General features: G+C 49.0%; 1 protein-coding gene across 9 annotated transcripts in view; it reads left to right on the forward strand.

Annotated features, from left to right (window-relative positions):
* Positions 1 to 18141, forward strand: part of LOC137458800 (AF4/FMR2 family member 1-like) — a 51596-nt gene extending 33455 nt beyond the window's left edge. For 7 of the 9 annotated variants that reach the window (XM_068170060.1, XM_068170064.1, XM_068170066.1 and 4 more), the window contains 26 exons: positions 593 to 747; positions 2310 to 2364; positions 2482 to 2534; positions 3201 to 3255; positions 3378 to 3424; positions 3961 to 4090; positions 5379 to 5533; positions 7096 to 7150; positions 7268 to 7320; positions 7987 to 8041; positions 8164 to 8210; positions 8747 to 8876; positions 9815 to 9969; positions 10296 to 10425; positions 11068 to 11165; positions 11492 to 11621; positions 12264 to 12361; positions 12688 to 12817; positions 13415 to 13497; positions 13883 to 13946; positions 14906 to 15042; positions 16237 to 16308; positions 16590 to 16683; positions 16786 to 16829; positions 17362 to 17507; positions 17980 to 18141. In XM_068170060.1, coding sequence (XP_068026161.1) covers positions 593 to 747; positions 2310 to 2364; positions 2482 to 2534; positions 3201 to 3255; positions 3378 to 3424; positions 3961 to 4090; positions 5379 to 5533; positions 7096 to 7150; positions 7268 to 7320; positions 7987 to 8041; positions 8164 to 8210; positions 8747 to 8876; positions 9815 to 9969; positions 10296 to 10425; positions 11068 to 11165; positions 11492 to 11621; positions 12264 to 12361; positions 12688 to 12817; positions 13415 to 13497; positions 13883 to 13946; positions 14906 to 15042; positions 16237 to 16308; positions 16590 to 16683; positions 16786 to 16829; positions 17362 to 17507; positions 17980 to 18101 — 2493 coding nt within the window. In that variant the 3' untranslated portion in view covers positions 18102 to 18141. The remainder of the gene's footprint in view (positions 1 to 592; positions 748 to 2309; positions 2365 to 2481; positions 2535 to 3200; positions 3256 to 3377; positions 3425 to 3960; positions 4091 to 5378; positions 5534 to 7095; positions 7151 to 7267; positions 7321 to 7986; positions 8042 to 8163; positions 8211 to 8746; positions 8877 to 9814; positions 9970 to 10295; positions 10426 to 11067; positions 11166 to 11491; positions 11622 to 12263; positions 12362 to 12687; positions 12818 to 13414; positions 13498 to 13882; positions 13947 to 14905; positions 15043 to 16236; positions 16309 to 16589; positions 16684 to 16785; positions 16830 to 17361; positions 17508 to 17979) is intronic. The other 2 variants (XM_068170065.1, XM_068170068.1) reach the window with 2 other exon arrangements.
* The last annotated feature ends 1076 nt before the right edge of the window (positions 18142 to 19217 follow it).

A 19217-nucleotide genomic window follows, 5' to 3' on the forward strand; every position in this document is an offset into this window, starting at 1 on the left:
GTGCTGTTTCTTGCACAGTTTCTTTTACAGTTTCCTTTCCAGTGTCTTGGCTTGTAGCAAATGATTGGGAAGCTTTCTGATCAGGTGAGCTGGTGATTTGCACACTTTGTGCTGCCAGATCTGTGGAGTGCAATTGAAGTTGTCGTTTATTACCACTCTGCCTTCCTGGTGCCTGTTCCTCTGGCAGACAAGGGCTGTGATTTGAGGTGACTGTGTAAAATGTCACCTGTATTAAACTCTGCTTGAGAAAACCCAAATCCCTGCTCCTCTGGGGAACCTGGGTGATGTAACCCTGGAGTGAGTGTAAATTTTTCCATCCCCTGACTTCAGGTGGTTTTAGCAACAAGAGGTTTAGCAGTTCCATCCCGACCAGTACAAAAGAATTCATCTCTCCAAGCAAAAGGAGATAAAATGTCATGGTAGGATGGTGGTCAGTGAGCCAGACATCTGCACCCACTGTGCTCTGAGTTTCCACTTTGTTGGTTCCACTCTCTTGTCTTTAAGCAGAAGCCATCAAATACAGCTGTGCAGATCAGCATTCATGTGAGCTTTCAAACCTGAGCAGTTTTTTCCTTTTTATTCTTCATGCTAGAGGATAATGGAGGCTGAAAGGATGGCAGAGAAGGTAGAAAAAGAGAAAATGTCCTTGGTGGGAGCAGCTCCCAGCTCCTCCCAAAAACAGACGTGTTCAGAAAAAGAAGAGATATCAGTGGGGTGTGCAGCTACCAACCTCTCCAGTGAACGGAAGTGAGTACAGAGCAGTGGGATGGCAGAAAGGCTATTGAACTGAGTAACTGGATGCCCATCAATTTTCACCTGGGAATCATTGGTGTTATCTTAACTGAGGAGGGCCTGATGAAAGGGAAAGATGAGGAGTTCATGCTGATGCTGTCTGCTCCCTCAGCTGCTTCAACATTTGGCATTTCCTAGTAGGAAGGATGAGAGAATGGTTTGAGTTGGAAGGGACCCTGAAGATCATGTAGTTGTCAAGATGCTGCTATAGACAGGGGTACCCCTCCATCTGGCCCAACATTCTCAAGGCCTCATCCAAGGTGGCTTCCTCATCCAAGCTGTCTTCCAAGACTTGCAGGATTGGCAAGAGTGTTTCTGGCAGATGTGCCGAAACATATGACCCCATAATCTCACAGCAGTGCATTGCCAGCATTTTGGCTAGGCCTTTGCTGGAGCCAGTGCTTCCTAGAGCACATCTTCATGTGTCCTCAAGAGGCCAGTGCTGCAAGAGAGGAGGCTCGTGTGTCAGTCATGGGCTACTGCATTCAGTTCTTGCTCGTGGCTTGGTGGGAGTTAGTGGCTTGGAGTGGTCTGGAGCACTGAGGTTCCTTGAGGAGACAGTAGGAGGAAACTGGTTTTGTGCAGAGAGCTTTGCTGTGCTCTTGGCTACTCGCAGCTGAGAGGCAGGGACTGACATGGAGCTGTGTGAAGGGGTCTTTCAGGTGTGGTAATAATGGAAGAGCTTGCATTGTGGAGATGTTTCCTCCCTCTTTGTCATTGAAGCTGAGCCCCCCTTTTAGGCCTGTTGTGGCTTTGGGAGTGGGAAGGATCAGGATGCATTAGGGGGGATTCCTTGGCACTGAGTCAGGTCAGATTGTCAGCTGTTTGTTTAATCAGCTGTTCTCGTACATGTAAGGGAAACACAACTCCAGTCCATCATTCTTGCAGCTTTCATTCCACTGTACATCCCTAACCTGTTGTTAACCGTGATTGGCTGTGTTGGTGTGCTCGGTTAACCTTGATGGGCTGTGCTGGTGTGCTAGGTTAACATTGATGGGCTGTGTTGGTGTGCTAGCTTAACATTGATGGGCTGTGTTGGTGTGCCAGGGTAACGTTGATTGGCTGTGCTGATGTGCTAGGTAAATGTTGATGGGCGTGGTTGGTATGCTAGCTTAAACTTGATTGGCTGTCTTGGTGCTTGTCTCACTTGGTGAGCCTAAACTTGACTGGCTGTGTTTGTTTATAGGTAGCCCTGGTTGGATTCCTTGGTGTCCCAGGTGACCCTGGCAGAGCAGCACTGCTCTCGCGGTCTTGGGTGGTTATAGGTGGTGGTACTGAGCTCATTGGAAAGTGTGTTGAGACAAGTGGGAAGCGCCCAGGCAGCCCTGGGTTGTCTTTGGCATTTTGTGATTCAATCAGGTAATGAGAGGGGTTAGCAGTCAGAGCGTGAGGACTGGTCAAAAAGGATGTGGGAGTGTGGTTTGTTGTGGGGACAGCATCCACCAATTCTTTGTCAAGGTCTGCTGCCTGAAAATGAGCCTGCCTTGGCTGATGCCTGTCTTCTGGTTGTCTTTCAGTATGATTGGCAAGGAGGTGCACCTAAGTGACAGCGAAGAGAGCAGCGAAGACCAAGTGAGTTGCAGACAGTTTTTACACTGTTCCGACAGATCTGCCTTGAAACACCTTGTTCTGTTGTGCTGGCATCCTTCAGCTAACCATTTGCTCCCTTTCTCCTCTTTGTTTTTGTAGCCAGATGAGGTTGTTGAAAAGCCACCAACATTGCTTGCTGCTCCAAGCCACAGGTTTGTTCTCAAACTTCTGTTTAGACCAAATCAGGAGGAAACCCAAACTCTTTTCTGTATGTGGGGTGGGTGAGTCGGGGCTGCTAGTTTCTCTTGCAGCAGCAGCCTTTGGTTTCTAGGTGCCGGTAGCTGCTGTGGAAAATCTCCTTGAGTTCTCTGCAGTGGCTATTGAACCAAGTAACTGGATGTCCATCAATGTTCACCTGGTGATCATTGGTGTTTTCTTAATGGATCAAGATGTGATGAAAGGGAAGGTCAGGAGTTAATGCTATTGCTGTCTGCTCTCCCAAGTGCCTCAGCATTAAGCTGGGAGTGGTAAGGATGGGGATGCATTAGGGGGGATTCCTTGGCTCTGAATCAGGTCAGGGTCTGTGATGTTTGCATATTAACCAGGCTGCCTGGAGCCCTCTTCCTTCTACAGTCTTGGACCAAAGTTCAAGCAGAATTTTGTTCTTTAAACAGGAGCTATTTTCAAATTTGTTGGTTTTGGCATGTTGTGGTTCTGTCAGGCAGTGAGAGGGATTAGCAGCCAGAGTGTGGGGAATGGTCAAAAAAGATGTGGGAGGTTTGTTTTTTCTTGGACAGCATTCACCAATTCTTTGTGAAGGTCTGCTGCCTGAAACTGTGCCTGCCTTGGCTGATCCTTGTCTTCTGGTTGTCTTTCAGAATGCTGGAGGAGGACCTGCAGCTCAGAGACAGTGAAGGCGGCCATGATGACCAAGTCAGTTGGAGCTATTTTGTATGCTAGGCCCCCAGACCTGCCTTTAAACACCTGCTTCTGTTGTGCTGAGATCCTTCAGCTAACCTTTCCTCCCCCTCTCCCCTTTGTTTCTGTGCCCAAAGCAGGTAGTTGAAAAGCCACCATGCTCACTTGCTGGTCCATGGCACAGGTATGTTCCCAAACTTCTGGCTAGACCAAATCAGGAGGAAGATGAAACTGTTTTCTGTATGTGGGGTGGGTGAGTAAGGGCTGCCAGTTTCTCTCGAGTTGCTTTATACTCCTTTAGTTTTTGGGGCTGGCATGGAAAGTTCCAATTAGAAGAGAATGAGGCTGGGAGGCTGGATTTTGCCTGTGAATCAGAGGTGCACTTCTCCAACTCACAGTATCACAGTGTCACAGTATCGCCAAGGTTAGAAGAGACCTCGAGGATCATCGAGACCAACCTGTCACTGCAGACCCATGACTAGACCATGGCACCAAGTGCCACGTCCAATCCCCTCTTGAACACCTCAAGGGATGGTGACTCCACCACCTCCCTGGGCAGCCCATTCCAATGACTAATGACTCTCTCGGTGAAGAACTTTCTCCTCACCTCGAGCCTAAACTGCCCCTGGTGCAGTTGAGACTGTGTCCCCTTGTTCTGGTGCTGGTTGCCTGGGGGAAGAGACCAAAACTCTTCCCTTCTTTTCTCCTCTCACTTTGTAGTGGCCCTCAGCTCCTTGAAGAAGGCAATCAGCAGGAGATGGGAGAGGTCAAGCTCCACCCCTGTGCACAGAATTCACCCTGGAAAGTGACACGAAAAATCACTTGTGGCAAGCCTCTTCAATTGTTGAAGGTGAGAGGTGGAGCTGGGTTTGTAGCAAGACCAAAGTGTTGTTTGAAATGTCCTTTAGAGAGCTCATTTCTGCTTCCCAGTTTTGAGTGGGCTCAGGATGCTCCTCCTTTAAAGGCCTCCTGAAACATCAAAAGTGAATGTGTATCCAAAGTATCCATAGTATCCATAGTATCATTCAGGGTTGGAAGGGACCACAAGGATCACCTAGTTCCAACCCCCCTGCCGTGGGCAGGGACATCCCACACTAGATCAGGCTGGCCAGAGCCTCATCCAGCCTGGTCTGAAACACCTCCAGGGATGGGGCCTCGACCACCTCCCTGGACAACCCATTCCAGGGTTTCACCACTCTCATGGTGAAGAACCTCCTCCTCACATCTAGCCTGAATCTCCCCACCTCCAGCTTCATTCCATTCCCCCTAGTCCTATCACTACCTGAGATCCTGAGAAGTCCTTCCCCAGCCTTCCTGTAGGCCCCCTTCAGATACTGGAAGGCCACAAAAGTGTCCACAAATGCTTCATGCTGGACACAGGGCACCTGTGGAGCAGCTGGAAAGTCCTGTCAGCTGTCTAAGAAATGCCTTGGTGTTTTAAAGTGTCTTCTACTCTCTTGTCTTGAAACCATGGTGTTCCATAGAACAAAAGTCCTGGAATGTTTTGGCCACCAGCAGGTGTGCTGTCAGTAGCACGCACTGAGAAGTGCTGTTTCTTGCACAGTTTCTTTTACAGTTTCCTTTCCAGTGTCTTGGCTTGTAGCAAATGATTGGGAAGCTTTCTGATCAGGTGAGCTGGTGATTTGCACACTTTGTGCTGCCAGATCTGTGGAGTGCAATTGAAGTTGTCGTTTATTACCACTCTGCCTTCCTGGTGCCTGTTCCTCTGGCAGACAAGGGCTGTGATTTGAGGTGACTGTGTAAAATGTCACCTGTATTAAACTCTGCTTGAGAAAACCCAAATCCCTGCTCCTCTGGGGAACCTGGGTGATGTAACCCTGGAGTGAGTGTAAATTTTTCCATCCCCTGACTTCAGGTGGTTTTAGCAACAAGAGGTTTAGCAGTTCCATCCCGACCAGTACAAAAGAATTCATCTCTCCAAGCAAAAGGAGATAAAATGTCATGGTAGGATGGTGGTCAGTGAGCCAGACATCTGCACCCACTGTGCTCTGAGTTTCCACTTTGTTGGTTCCACTCTCTTGTCTTTAAGCAGAAGCCATCAAATACAGCTGTGCAGATCAGCATTCATGTGAGCTTTCAAACCTGAGCAGTTTTTTCCTTTTTATTCTTCATGCTAGAGGATAATGGAGGCTGAAAGGATGGCAGAGAAGGTAGAAAAAGAGAAAATGTCCTTGGTGGGAGCAGCTCCCAGCTCCTCCCAAAAACAGACGTGTTCAGAAAAAGAAGAGATATCAGTGGGGTGTGCAGCTACCAACCTCTCCAGTGAACGGAAGTGAGTACAGAGCAGTGGGATGGCAGAAAGGCTATTGAACTGAGTAACTGGATGCCCATCAATTTTCACCTGGGAATCATTGGTGTTATCTTAACTGAGGAGGGCCTGATGAAAGGGAAAGATGAGGAGTTCATGCTGATGCTGTCTGCTCCCTCAGCTGCTTCAACATTTGGCATTTCCTAGTAGGAAGGATGAGAGAATGGTTTGAGTTGGAAGGGACCCTGAAGATCATGTAGTTGTCAAGATGCTGCTATAGACAGGGGTACCCCTCCATCTGGCCCAACATTCTCAAGGCCTCATCCAAGGTGGCTTCCTCATCCAAGCTGTCTTCCAAGACTTGCAGGATTGGCAAGAGTGTTTCTGGCAGATGTGCCGAAACATATGACCCCATAATCTCACAGCAGTGCATTGCCAGCATTTTGGCTAGGCCTTTGCTGGAGCCAGTGCTTCCTAGAGCACATCTTCATGTGTCCTCAAGAGGCCAGTGCTGCAAGAGAGGAGGCTCGTGTGTCAGTCATGGGCTACTGCATTCAGTTCTTGCTCGTGGCTTGGTGGGAGTTAGTGGCTTGGAGTGGTCTGGAGCACTGAGGTTCCTTGAGGAGACAGTAGGAGGAAACTGGTTTTGTGCAGAGAGCTTTGCTGTGCTCTTGGCTACTCGCAGCTGAGAGGCAGGGACTGACATGGAGCTGTGTGAAGGGGTCTTTCAGGTGTGGTAATAATGGAAGAGCTTGCATTGTGGAGATGTTTCCTCCCTCTTTGTCATTGAAGCTGAGCCCCCCTTTTAGGCCTGTTGTGGCTTTGGGAGTGGGAAGGATCAGGATGCATTAGGGGGGATTCCTTGGCACTGAGTCAGGTCAGATTGTCAGCTGTTTGTTTAATCAGCTGTTCTCGTACATGTAAGGGAAACACAACTCCAGTCCATCATTCTTGCAGCTTTCATTCCACTGTACATCCCTAACCTGTTGTTAACCGTGATTGGCTGTGTTGGTGTGCTCGGTTAACCTTGATGGGCTGTGCTGGTGTGCTAGGTTAACATTGATGGGCTGTGTTGGTGTGCTAGCTTAACATTGATGGGCTGTGTTGGTGTGCCAGGGTAACGTTGATTGGCTGTGCTGATGTGCTAGGTAAATGTTGATGGGCGTGGTTGGTATGCTAGCTTAAACTTGATTGGCTGTCTTGGTGCTTGTCTCACTTGGTGAGCCTAAACTTGACTGGCTGTGTTTGTTTATAGGTAGCCCTGGTTGGATTCCTTGGTGTCCTAGGTGACCCTGGCAGAGCAGCACTGCTCTTGCGGTCATGGGTGGTTATAGGTGGTGGTACTGAGCTCATTGGAAAGTGTGTTGAGACAAGTGGGAAGCGCCCAGGCAGCCCTGGGTTGTCTTTGGCATTTTGTGATTCAATCAGGTAATGAGAGGGGTTAGCAGTCAGAGCGTGAGGACTGGTCAAAAAGGATGTGGGAGTGTGGTTTGTTGTGGGGACAGCATCCACCAATTCTTTGTCAAGGTCTGCTGCCTGAAAATGAGCCTGCCTTGGCTGATGCCTGTCTTCTGGTTGTCTTTCAGTATGATTGGCAAGGAGGTGCACCTAAGTGACAGCGAAGAGAGCAGCGAAGACCAAGTGAGTTGCAGACAGTTTTTACACTGTTCCGACAGATCTGCCTTGAAACACCTTGTTCTGTTGTGCTGGCATCCTTCAGCTAACCATTTGCTCCCTTTCTCCTCTTTGTTTTTGTAGCCAGATGAGGTTGTTGAAAAGCCACCAACATTGCTTGCTGCTCCAAGCCACAGGTTTGTTCTCAAACTTCTGTTTAGACCAAATCAGGAGGAAACCCAAACTCTTTTCTGTATGTGGGGTGGGGGAGTCGGGGCTGCTAGTTTCTCTTGCAGCAGCAGCCTTTGGTTTCTAGGTGCCGGTAGCTGCTGTGGAAAATCTCCTTGAGTTCTCTGCAGTGGCTATTGAACCAAGTAACTGGATGTCCATCAATGTTCACCTGGTGATCATTGGTGTTTTCTTAATGGATCAAGATGTGATGAAAGGGAAGGTCAGGAGTTAATGCTATTGCTGTCTGCTCTCCCAAGTGCCTCAGCATTAAGCTGGGAGTGGTAAGGATGGGGATGCATTAGGGGGGATTCCTTGGCTCTGAATCAGGTCAGGGTCTGTGATGTTTGCATATTAACCAGGCTGCCTGGAGCCCTCTTCCTTCTACAGTCTTGGACCAAAGTTCAAGCAGAATTTTGTTCTTTAAACAGGAGCTATTTTCAAATTTGTTGGTTTTGGCATGTTGTGGTTCTGTCAGGCAGTGAGAGGGATTAGCAGCCAGAGTGCGGGGAATGGTCAAAAAAGATGTGGGAGGTTTGTTTTTTCTTGGACAGCATTCACCAATTCTTTGTGAAGGTCTGCTGCCTGAAACTGTGCCTGCCTTGGCTGATCCTTGTCTTCTGGTTGTCTTTCAGAATGCTGGAGGAGGACCTGCAGCTCAGAGACAGTGAAGGCGGCCATGATGACCAAGTCAGTTGGAGCTATTTTGTATGCTAGGCCCCCAGACCTGCCTTTAAACACCTGCTTCTGTTGTGCTGAGATCCTTCAGCTAACCTTTCCTCCCCCTCTCCCCTTTGTTTCTGTGCCCAAAGCAGGTAGTTGAAAAGCCACCATGCTCACTTGCTGGTCCATGGCACAGGTATGTTCCCAAACTTCTGGCTAGACCAAATCAGGAGGAAGATGAAACTGTTTTCTGTATGTGGGGTGGGTGAGTAAGGGCTGCCAGTTTCTCTCGAGTTGCTTTATACTCCTTTAGTTTTTGGGGCTGGCATGGAAAGTTCCAATTAGAAGAGAATGAGGCTGGGAGGCTGGATTTTGCCTGTGAATCAGAGGTGCACTTCTCCAACTCACAGTATCACAGTGTCACAGTATCGCCAAGGTTAGAAGAGACCTCGAGGATCATCGAGACCAACCTGTCACCGCAGACCCATGACTAGACCATGGCACCAAGTGCCACGTCCAATCCCCTCTTGAACACCTCAAGGGATGGTGACTCCACCACCTCCCTGGGCAGCCCATTCCAATGACTAATGACTCTCTCGGTGAAGAACTTTCTCCTCACCTCGAGCCTAAACTGCCCCTGGTGCAGTTGAGACTGTGTCCCCTTGTTCTGGTGCTGGTTGCCTGGGGGAAGAGACCAAAACTCTTCCCTTCTTTTCTCCTCTCACTTTGTAGTGGCCCTCAGCTCCTTGAAGAAGGCAATCAGCAGGAGATGGGAGAGGTCAAGCTCCACCCCTGTGCACAGAATTCACCCTGGAAAGTGACACGAAAAATCACTTGTGGCAAGCCTCTTCAATTGTTGAAGGTGAGAGGTGGAGCTGGGTTTGTAGCAAGACCAAAGTGTTGTTTGAAATGTCCTTTAGAGAGCTCATTTCTGCTTCCCAGTTTTGAGTGGGCTCAGGATGCTCCTCCTTTAAAGGCCTCCTGAAACATCAAAAGAGAATGTGTGACCAAAGTGTCCACAAATGCTTCATGCTGGACACAGGGCACCTGTGGAGCAGCTGGAAAGTCCTGTCAGCTGTCTAAGAAATGCCTTGGTGTTTTAAAGTGTCTTCTACTCTCTTGTCTTGAAACCATGGTGTTCCATAGAACAAAAGTCCTGGAATGTTTTGGCCACCAGCAGGTGTGCTGTCAGTAGCACGCACTGAGAAGTGCTGTTTCTTGCACAGTTTCTTTTACAGTTTCCTTTCCAGTGTCTTGGCTTGTAGCAAATGATTGGGAAGCTTTCTGATCAGGTGAGCTGGTGATTTGCACACTTTGTGCTGCCAGATCTGTGGAGTGCAATTGAAGTTGTCGTTTATTACCACTCTGCCTTCCTGGTGCCTGTTCCTCTGGCAGACAAGGGCTGTGATTTGAGGTGACTGTGTAAAATGTCACCTGTATTAAACTCTGCTTGAGAAAACCCAAATCCCTGCTCCTCTGGGGAACCTGGGTGATGTAACCCTGGAGTGAGTGCAAATTTTTCCATCCCCTGACTTCAGGTGGTTTTAGCAACAAGAGGTTTAGCAGTTCCATCCCGACCAGTACAAAAGAATTCATCTCTCCAAGCAAAAGGAGATAAAATGTCATGGTAGGATGCTGGTCAGTGAGCCAGACATCTGCACCCACTGTGCTCCGAGTTTCCACTTTGTTGGTTCCACTCTCTTGTCTTTAAGCAGAAGCCATCAAATACAGCTGTGCAGATCAGCATTCATGTGAGCTTTCAAACCTGAGCAGTTTTTTCCTTTTTATTCTTCATGCTAGAAGATAATGGAGGCTGAAAGCATGGAAGAGAAGTTAGAAAAAGTGAAAATATCATTGGTGGGAGCAGCTCCCAGCACCTCCCAAAAACGGGAGTGGTCAGAAAAAGAAGAGATATCAGTGGGGTGTGCAGCTACCAACCTCTCCAGTGAACGGAAGTGAGTACAGAGCATTGGGATGGCAGAAAGGCTATTGAACTGAGTAACTGGATGCCCATCAATTTTCACCTGGGAATCATTGGTGTTATCTTAACTGAGGAGGGCCTGATGAAAGGGAAAGGTGAGGAGCTCATGCTGGTGCTGTTTGCTCCCTCAGCTGCTTCAACATTTAGCATTTCCTCGAAGAAGGATGAGAGAATGGTTTGGGTTGGAAGGGACACTGAGGATCCAGTTAGAAAAGAATGTGGCTGGGATGCTGGAGTTTGCCTGTGAATCAGTGGTGTACTTCTCTAACACTTCCCTTCTTTTCTCTTCTCACTCTCTAGTGGCCGTCAGGTCCCTGCAAAAAGCAATCAGAAGGAGATGGGAGAGGCCAAGCAACACCCCAGTGCACAGAGGCAGCCCTTGAAGGTGACACCAAAACACCCTTCTGGCAAGCCTCTTGAAAAGAGGAAGGTGAGAGGTGGAGCTGGGTTTGTAGCTGGACCGAAGTGTTGTTTCAAATGCCCCTTTGGAGAGCTCGTTTTTGCTTCCCAGGTTGGAGTGGACTCAGAATGCTCCTCCTTTAAAGGCCTCATGAAACATGAAAAGGGAGTATGTGTCCAAAGTGTCCACAGGTGCTTAATGTCGGCGTCAGGGCACCTACCATGCAGATGGAAAGCCCTGTCAGCTGTTCCTCTGGCAGACAAGGGCTGTGATTTGAGGTGACTGTGTAAAATATTACCTGTATCAAATTCTGCTTAAGAAAACCAAAACCTCATCTCCTGTGGGCAGCCTGAGTGATCTAACCCTGCTATGAGTGCAAATCTTTCCATCCCCTGACTTCAGGTAGTTTTAGCAACAAGAGGTTTAGCAGTTCCATCCCCACCAGTACAAAAGGATTCATCTCTCCAAGCAAAAGGAGAAAAAATGTCATGGTAGGATGGTGGTCAGTGACCCAGACATCTGCACCCACTGATCCCCGAATTTCCTCCGTGTTGGTTCCACATTCTTGTCTTTGCCCAGATGCCATAAAATACAGCTCTGCAGATCAACACTTCATGTGAGCTTTCAAAACCTGAGCAGTCTTTTCTTTTTCCTTTTTATTCTTCATGCTAGAGGGAAAAGGAGGGGGAGGCTGCTAGGAAGAAACTCAAGTCAGAAAAAGAAGCCATATCGGTGGTGTGTGCAGCTACCAACCTCTCCAGTGAACGGAAGTGAGTACAGAGCAGTGGGATGGCAGAAAGGCTATTGAACTGAGTAACTGGTAGTCCATCAATTTTCATCTGGTGATCGTTGCTGTTTCCTTAATTGAGCAGGGCCTGATTAAAGGGAAAGGTCAGGAGGTCATGCTGATGCTGTTTGCTCCCTCAGCTGCTGCAGCATTTAGCATTTCCTCGAAGAAGGATGAGAGAATGGTTTGGGTTGGAAGGGACCCTGAGGATCCAGTTACAAATGAATGCAGCTGGGATGCTCGAGTTTGTCTGTGAATCAGAGGTGTACTTCTCCAACACTTCCCTTCTTTTCTCTTCTCACTCTCTAGTGGCACTCACGTCCCTGCAAAAAGGAATCAGAAGGAGATGGGAGAGGCCAAGCAACACCCCAGTGCACAGAGGCAGCCCTTGAAGGTGACACCAAAAAACCCTTCTGGCAAGCCTCTTGAAAAGAGGAAGGTGAGAGGTGGAGCTGGGTTTGTAGCTGGACCCAAGTGTTGTTTCAAATGCCCCTTTGGAGAGCTCGTTTTTGCTTCCCAGGTTGGAGTGGACTCAGAATGCTCCTCCTTTAAAGGCCTCATGAAACATGAAAAGGGAGTATGTGTCCAAAGTGTCCACAGGTGCTTAATGTCGGCGTCAGGGCACCTACCATGCAGATGGAAAGCCCTGTCAGCTGTTCCTCTGGCAGACAAGGGCTGTGATTTGAGGTGACTGTGTAAAATATTACCTGTATCAAATTCTGCTTAAGAAAACCAAAACCTCATCTCCTGTGGGCAGCCTGAGTGATCTAACCCTGCTATGAGTGCAAATCTTTCCATCCCCTGACTTCAGGTAGTTTTAGCAACAAGAGGTTTAGCAGTTCCATCCCCACCAGTACAAAAGGATTCATCTCTCTAAGCAAAAGGAGATAAAATGTGATGCTAGGATGCTGGTCAGTGACCCAGACATCTGCACCCACTGATCCCCGAATTTCCTCCATGTTGGTTCCACATTCTTGTCTTTGCCCAGAAGCCATAAAATACAGCTCTGCAGATCAATACTTCATGTGAGCTTTCAAAACCTGAGCAGTTTTTTCTTTTTCCTTTTTATTCTTCATGCTAGAGGGAAAAGGAGGGGGAGGCTGCTAGGAAGAAACTCAAGTCAGAAAAAGAAGCCATATCGGTGGTGTGTGCAGCTACCAACATCTCCAGTGAACGGAAGTGAGTACAGAGCAGTGGGATGGCAGAAAGGCTATTGAACTGAGTAACTGGATGCCCATGAATTTTCATCTGGTGATCATTGCTGTTTCCTTAATTGAGCAGGGCCTGATTAAAGGGAAAGGTCAGGAGTTCATGCTGATGCTGTTTGCTCCCTCAGCTCCTTCAGGACTTAGCATTTCCTCGAAGAAGGATGAAAGAATGGTTTGGGTTGGAAGGGACACTGAGGATCCAGTTAGAAAAGAATGTGGCTGGGATGCTGATGTTTGCCTGTGAATCAGAGGTGTACTTCTCCAACACTCCCCTTCTTTTCTCCTCTTACTGTCTAGTGGCCCTCAGGTCCCTGCAAAAAGCAGTCAGCAGGAGATGGGAGAGGCCAAGCAACACCCCAGTGCACAGATGCAGCCCTCGACGGTAACACCAAATATCCATTCTGGCAAGCCTCTTGAAAAGAGGAAGGTGAGAGGTGGAGCTGGGTTTGTAGCTGGACCGAGGTGTTGTTTGAAAGGTCCCTTTGGAGAGCTCATTTTTGCTTCCCTGGTTGGAGTGAACTCAGGATGCTCCTCCTTTAAAGGCCTAACCATACATGTAATGGGAATATGTGTCCAAAGTGTCCACAGATGCTTCATGTTGGTTACATGGCACCTGCCCAGCAGAAAGCCCTGTCAGCTGTCTATGAAATGCTCTGGTGTTTTTAAGCATTTTCTAGGGTCGTGTCTTGAAACCATGGTTTTCCATAGAGCAAAAGTCCTGAAATGTTTTGGCCACCAGCAGGTGTGCTGTCAGTAGCACTGAGTCAGAAGTGCTGTTTCTTGCACAGTTTCTTTTACAGTTTCCTTTCCAGTGTCTTGGCTTGTAGCAAATGATTGTGAAGCTTTCTGTTCCAAAACCATCAGTCTGTCCTCACAGGAGTAGTGCTCCAGCCCTCTAATCATCCTTGTGGGCCCAATTAAATATCTTGTCTTGAAATTTTGGATATTTTGGAAAGCCAGGATTTGAAATAATTTCAGGGGTGATGCCTCTAAGCAGCTTTATCTCTGCTCTATGATTTTTCAGGGTTCCACAGGGTATGTCACAAAGCCTTTCCCAGTGCCAGAATGTAGCTCCAGGCTGTCAAGGCCTCACCTCAAGGCTGCAAAGTAAGTTTTCGTTTCCCACTCCTTATCTGCACTTTCTGAACATGCCAGGCAAGGCTGGCCCTGCAGCCAGCCTGGCTTCTGCTTCTTAAGGACTACCTTCTGGGGAGGAAAGAGAGCTGTCTGAGAGGTGCTGTATGCTCTCTGGGCATTGGCAGAGGCGGACCACAAAGATGATGTGAGAGCTGAAGCACCTCTCCTGAGAAGTCAGGCTGAGAGTGGTGGTCTTGTTAAGCCTGGAGAAGAGAAGGCTCTGCAGAGACCTTGTGTGCAGCCTTCCAGGATCTGAAAGGGGCTACTACAGGAGACCTGGGGAGGGAGTTTTTCTGATCATTATTGCACTCTCTTTATCCCTTTCCTATTTTACTTCTCTGTGTCTCCAATTCAGGAAGCAGCAAGTAAAATACTACCAAGAAGAGGTCAAGAGGCTGAAGGGCAAAGCTGATGCCATGGTAAGTCTTGGCCCTGTGCTGGAAATGGCAACCAGCTCTTGCATTTGGACCCGCTCCGTGTGTGCATGTGAAGAAGAGCATCTGGGTGAGGTCACTGCCATACTTCCGCTCCCGTGTCAGGAGCCTGGCTTCATTTGCCAACTGTTCAGACATTTCCCTTTTTGACAAACACATCTAGAGAACATGGCAAGGCAAGGGCACTCAGAATGGATGCTGTCCGTGGTTAGCAGGCCTGTTGTCTTTGCAGAGCTGTCTCAAAGTCCTTGTCAGAGAGACGGGGCAGTCAGTTTTAAGACAGTTCCCTCTGAAATGTCAGGGCCCTGAGGCTAATGGTGTTGCTGGTGGACAAGACTTGGAAGTGGCCTTTGCAGATGGAAATGACTTTCTCCACCCCATGCAGTTAAACAGCATGTATGAATGAACATACATTTTTTATTTGCCGAGTCAGATAATGGAGATTTGCTGCTTGCCACTTATCTGTGAATTGAAGTGAGGGAATACTGCAGTGGGAAAGCTCCATCTGCCATTCACAAGGCAGGTTTCCAGGACCAGAGAGAAACATCCTGAAGGAAAAGACTGAGCAAGAGGAAGAGAGATTCTCCTCCCTTGCACCAGCTGCTAGGAGGAGAGGAAATGGCCCACCTGCTCAGGTTGCCCCAGGAGAAGTTTAGGCTGGGTATTAGAAGAAACTTCTCCACTGAAAGGATTCTCCAGCAGTGGCAGAAGTTCTCCCGGGAGGTGGTGGAATCCCCACTAGCAGAGCTGTTTAAAAGACACAGAGATTTGGGACATGGTTGGGCACTTGGCTTGCTGGAGTTAGATAATGGTTGGACTTCTGGGCCTGACTTTCCTCAACGTTCTTCAACTCCTGCCTAGCAAGGGAGGCAAAAGATCTTCAAGCACAAGTAAGAGAAGCAGTTCTTATGGGAGTCAAAAAATGCTCATATTGTTCCCAACAGCCCCACTTCATTGGCAAGGGCATTCAGTACCTGGATGCTGCCCTTTGCTTTGCTGAATACGGGATGGGCTTGGAATGGGATGCACCACCACCCAGATCAGCTTCCCACATCTTCAGAGAAACTATAGAGCTCATCAGGTAAGTAGTTTTCAAAGCCTAGTGGTTAGCCAGCATGCTGAGAGGGGAAGGGTCAGTCACATTGCTAGTTTTGCAACTGGGTGGTTCCAGATTCCCACCATGGAGTAGAGTTCAGGTTGCTGTACAAGCATGAGACAGACAGACTCTCAAGAGGAACCAGAAGCAGTGAGAGAATCCCAGTATGGTGGGGCTCAGAAAGGGCCTCTGGAGATCACCAAAGCAGGATCATTCAGAACAGGTTGTGCAGCATCACCATGTCCAGGAGGGCTTTGGAGTCTCTGCAGAGAAGGAGACTCTGCAGCCTCTCTGAGCAGCCTGCTCCAGGGCTCTGGCACCCTCACAGCAAAGAAGATTTTCCTTGGGTTTAGGTGGAACTTCCTGTGTTCTAGTTTGTGCCCCTTGCTCCTTGTCCTGTCACTGGGCACCACTGAAAAGAGTCTCTCATGGGGTTATTGTCAGCCTAGTGCAGGACCTGGCACTTGGCCTTGTTCAGTCTCATACAACTGTCCTCAGTCCATTGATTCATGCTGTCCAGGTCCCTCTGCAGCGCTTCCTCCCCTCAAGCAGAACAGCACTCATGCTCCGATGAGATGTGGCAGTGTCGTCTGCAAACTTCTTGAGGGTGCACTCAATCTCCTCATCCAGATCCTTGATAGAGATATCAAAGAGAGCTGGACCCAGTGCTGAGCCCTGGGGCACAGCACTTGTGCCTAGCCACCAACTGCATTGAATTCCATTGCCACCACTCTCGGGGCCCAGTCATCCAGCCAGTGTTGCATCCAGCAGAGTGCATGCCCGTCCAGGCCATGAGCAGCCAGTTTGTGCAGCAGAATGCTTTGGGACTGTGTCAAAAGCTTTACTGAAGTGCAGGCAGACACATGCATGGCCTTCCCCTCATCCCCTAAGAAGGTCACCTTGTGATGGAAGGAGACCAGGTTAGTCAAGCAGGACCTGCCTGTCCTAAACCCATGCTGACTGGGCCTGAGGAGAGTGAGTCACGCAGGGGCCCCATCTGTCCCCACTGCATGGAAAAGATGGCATTGAGAGACACAGTCCTCTGCTCAAGATGACAGAGAGCGCTCGGTGCCAGGACTCAGGGCAGGTCTCCTGGCTTGTGAGATATGGACATCTCATAGACAGTGAGACTTGAGAGCACTGGTGGCTGACAAGATTCTGTTTGTTTTCTTTCTTTAGATTAATCACAACGATGAAATCCTTTGTGGACTCCTCACCAACTCCACATGAAGAAATCCTTCTGCTGTTGTGGTGCGTACCTGGGGGCTCACTCAGCCTGGGGCACCTCTAAGAGGCTGGGCACCTCTTTATGTGAAAGAGCAGGCATGGCCCTTCCTCCTTTGGTTTCGGTTTTGCTTTTTCCTCCCTTGGGATTTATTTCCCAGAGCCTTTTTCTGCGATGAGGAGCAGCAGGAGGGGAAACCTGAGCTTTCTGGGCTGTGCAGCACAGCTGATGTGCGCCTGCCTCTGTCCCACGAGGCTGAGTAGTGCTGAGCCTGAAGGCTGAGGCTTGGCTGTGTTTCTGTCCACAGCATGCGCTGCCAGTCTCTCCTGCACATGGCCATGCTGCAGCACAAAAGGGACACAGCAATGAAGTATTGCGGGATCCTGAGTCACCACTTCGAGGTAGGGCAGGGCTGTTCCTGAGCTGCCAGCTGGATGGCTGCAGGAGGAACTGATGGTGGCAGAAGTGCCCAGAGCTAACAAGAGTTCTGTTCCTTGCTGCAGAGTTCTTCCAGAGCAACACGAGCGCCTTCTGCCAGTGCTGCAAGGTAAGGTTTCAAACTACAGACCTTGTAAAGTGCCCGTGTGGGTGTGAGTGAAAAGAGGAGCTGTGGGAGTTGCAGGCCGCATCCGGGAGTGCTTCCCCGCTCGCTCTTTTCTTGCCACTGACATCACAGTGTTATGGGACATGAGGATGCTTCTGCTCTCTCTTTCCTGTATTTCCTTGTTGGAAAAGATTGTTGGGCGTTTTTTGTCACTAGGTCCAGGATGTATCTATCAAGCAGAGCAGTTCTCCACCACAAACACAGGAGGAGCGGAGTGAAGATGACACGGTGCCTGTGCTGTGTCAGGGCCCCTGCTGTTGTCATCTGTATTCTGTTAAAGATCCCCTGACGCTTCCTGGGGTACCATCCCCATCTCCAAGGCCTCTGTCCCCTTACATGGTGCAGTCCATTTCATAGTCTCCCAGGAGCCTTGGTAGAAGCCCTCTCTTGCCAGTGACTACAATGAGGCTGCCTGCAGTGGTGTGGTGGATGGGTGGCCCATTCTGATCCGCAGTCTCACCTTTTCTTTTGTCAGCTCCAGTGCCACCAGGAATGAATCAGCAGTCTCAGTTCCCACTCATGTACCCCTCATCACCTCTTCCTACCTCGAGATCACTTCCAGTATCTTCCCAGCCTGTGATACATGGGATGAGGCTGAAGTCCTGGCCAGGAAGAACAAGGGTAAGCCTTGGTCCTCCAGCCTTTCTCTCCTGCATGCTGTGTGTGTCTCAATGGAAAGGCTGTCCTGGCATCCTCATGTCTGCGAGCTAAGGGATGAGGGTATCAAGTGCAGGAAACAAGTCACCTGGCTTCGTGGTAACACAGGAAGAAGCCTGAGGGGGGTTGGTGTTTGTTTTTCCCTTTGGGGCACTTCCCTCTTTGGAGTTGGTGCCCCTTCTGGGAAGATCAGCCTTCTGCACTGCACCCTGTGGGTTTAGTTTGTTTGTCAGACATCCAGGTGCTTTTGTCTTGCAAAGAGTGAAGCTGGCTTCTCTCTCTTTAATGGAGCAGCTGAGCAGCACTTGAACTGGGCTCCTTGCTGGCCAAGTGACAGCATGCTGCTGTTGTCCTTCCTTGTCCTCCCCTTGTCTCTCAGATGTGCCTGTTGTGTGAAACCCACCAACTCTTTTCTCTCTGCCTGTCCCTTTTGCAGAGCTTTTTGCTGAACTCAGCGCAGCGGCAGGCAGTCTGGCTCTGAACAGCAGCGTGAGGGAGCTGGTCCGCTACGCTAGACAGGCTTTACAGTGGCTGAGACGGGAGACAAATACACCCTGATTGGCCTGGGTGATGGAAGAAACATCCTCCAGAGCCGGACCTGGGGAGGCACTGGATGTGCTTATATAAGGAGCTGTTTTTAGTAGTTTTATATAGCAAACTATTTGTAGTGTTTTAGTAAAGAATTCTTTTTAGTATGTTTATAGGAAGCTGTAACTTGTTTGAATTTGATGAGCGTGTAATATGACAGGTGCACTGTGTATTGCATTTTAGGAAGCAAAACTAAAAGTAAGTGGAAAAATTACCAAGCTGTGCCAGGGGAGGTTTAGACTCGAGGTGAGGAGAAAGTTCTTCACCAAGAGAGTCATTAGTCATTGGAATGGGCTGCCCAGGGAGGTGGTGGAGTCACCATCCCTCGAGGTGTTCAAGAGGGGATTGGATGTGGCACCTGGTGCCATGGTCTAGTCATGAGGTCTCTCATAACAGGTTGGACTCGATGATCCTTGAGGTCTCTTCTAACCTTGGCGATACTGTGATACTGTGAAAGTATTACCTTGGACACAAATTGCCCTGAATGGGCTTGTGCAGCTCATCCATGTGATTCCAGTGAATGACCCCTTGCATCAGTACTGACAGTGAGGAAAACAGAAAGGCAAATTCCTTTCACTCTGATTGCGTGATTGTGTGGTTGCAGGGAAGGTCATAGTAGTGCTCAGGAACTGGTGATATCTACAGGCCTGAGAAAACAGAAACCATCCATGCTTTGCACCTTAGCAAATCCTTTCTCATGGACCTGTTACATTTCCAAAGTCTGTTTGAAATCAATACTTCAAGAACAGTTTTGGTTGGATTTGCTGTGTTCAGCTACTTTGGAGTAGCGAGCTGATCTTACCTTTTATGTACAGCTAAAGAGTTATTTCTGTCCAAAGGAGGAAGAGCAGCTCTTGCCTGCAGCTTGGGATACAGGATACAGTGAATCCGGGCTGGACAGTCATAGGGACATGGCACTTCTGCCCCTGAACTCCTGTTCCACACTTGTATTTGTGATGTTTGCAGGCTGCACCTCTCTCCAAGGCCCAGTGGTGTGGGAGTGTGCAGGAGCACTACCCCCATCAGGAGCACAGCTTTCAGTTAGGGCAGAGCTTCCTCTGCTCTTAGTATCTTGAGAACAGCTGC

The sequence above is a fragment of the Melanerpes formicivorus genome, unplaced genomic scaffold, assembly GCF_026170545.1.
Source record: "Melanerpes formicivorus ecotype bairdi unplaced genomic scaffold, bMelFor1.0.p_v2 SCAF_280, whole genome shotgun sequence".
NCBI lineage: Eukaryota > Metazoa > Chordata > Aves > Piciformes > Picidae > Melanerpes > Melanerpes formicivorus.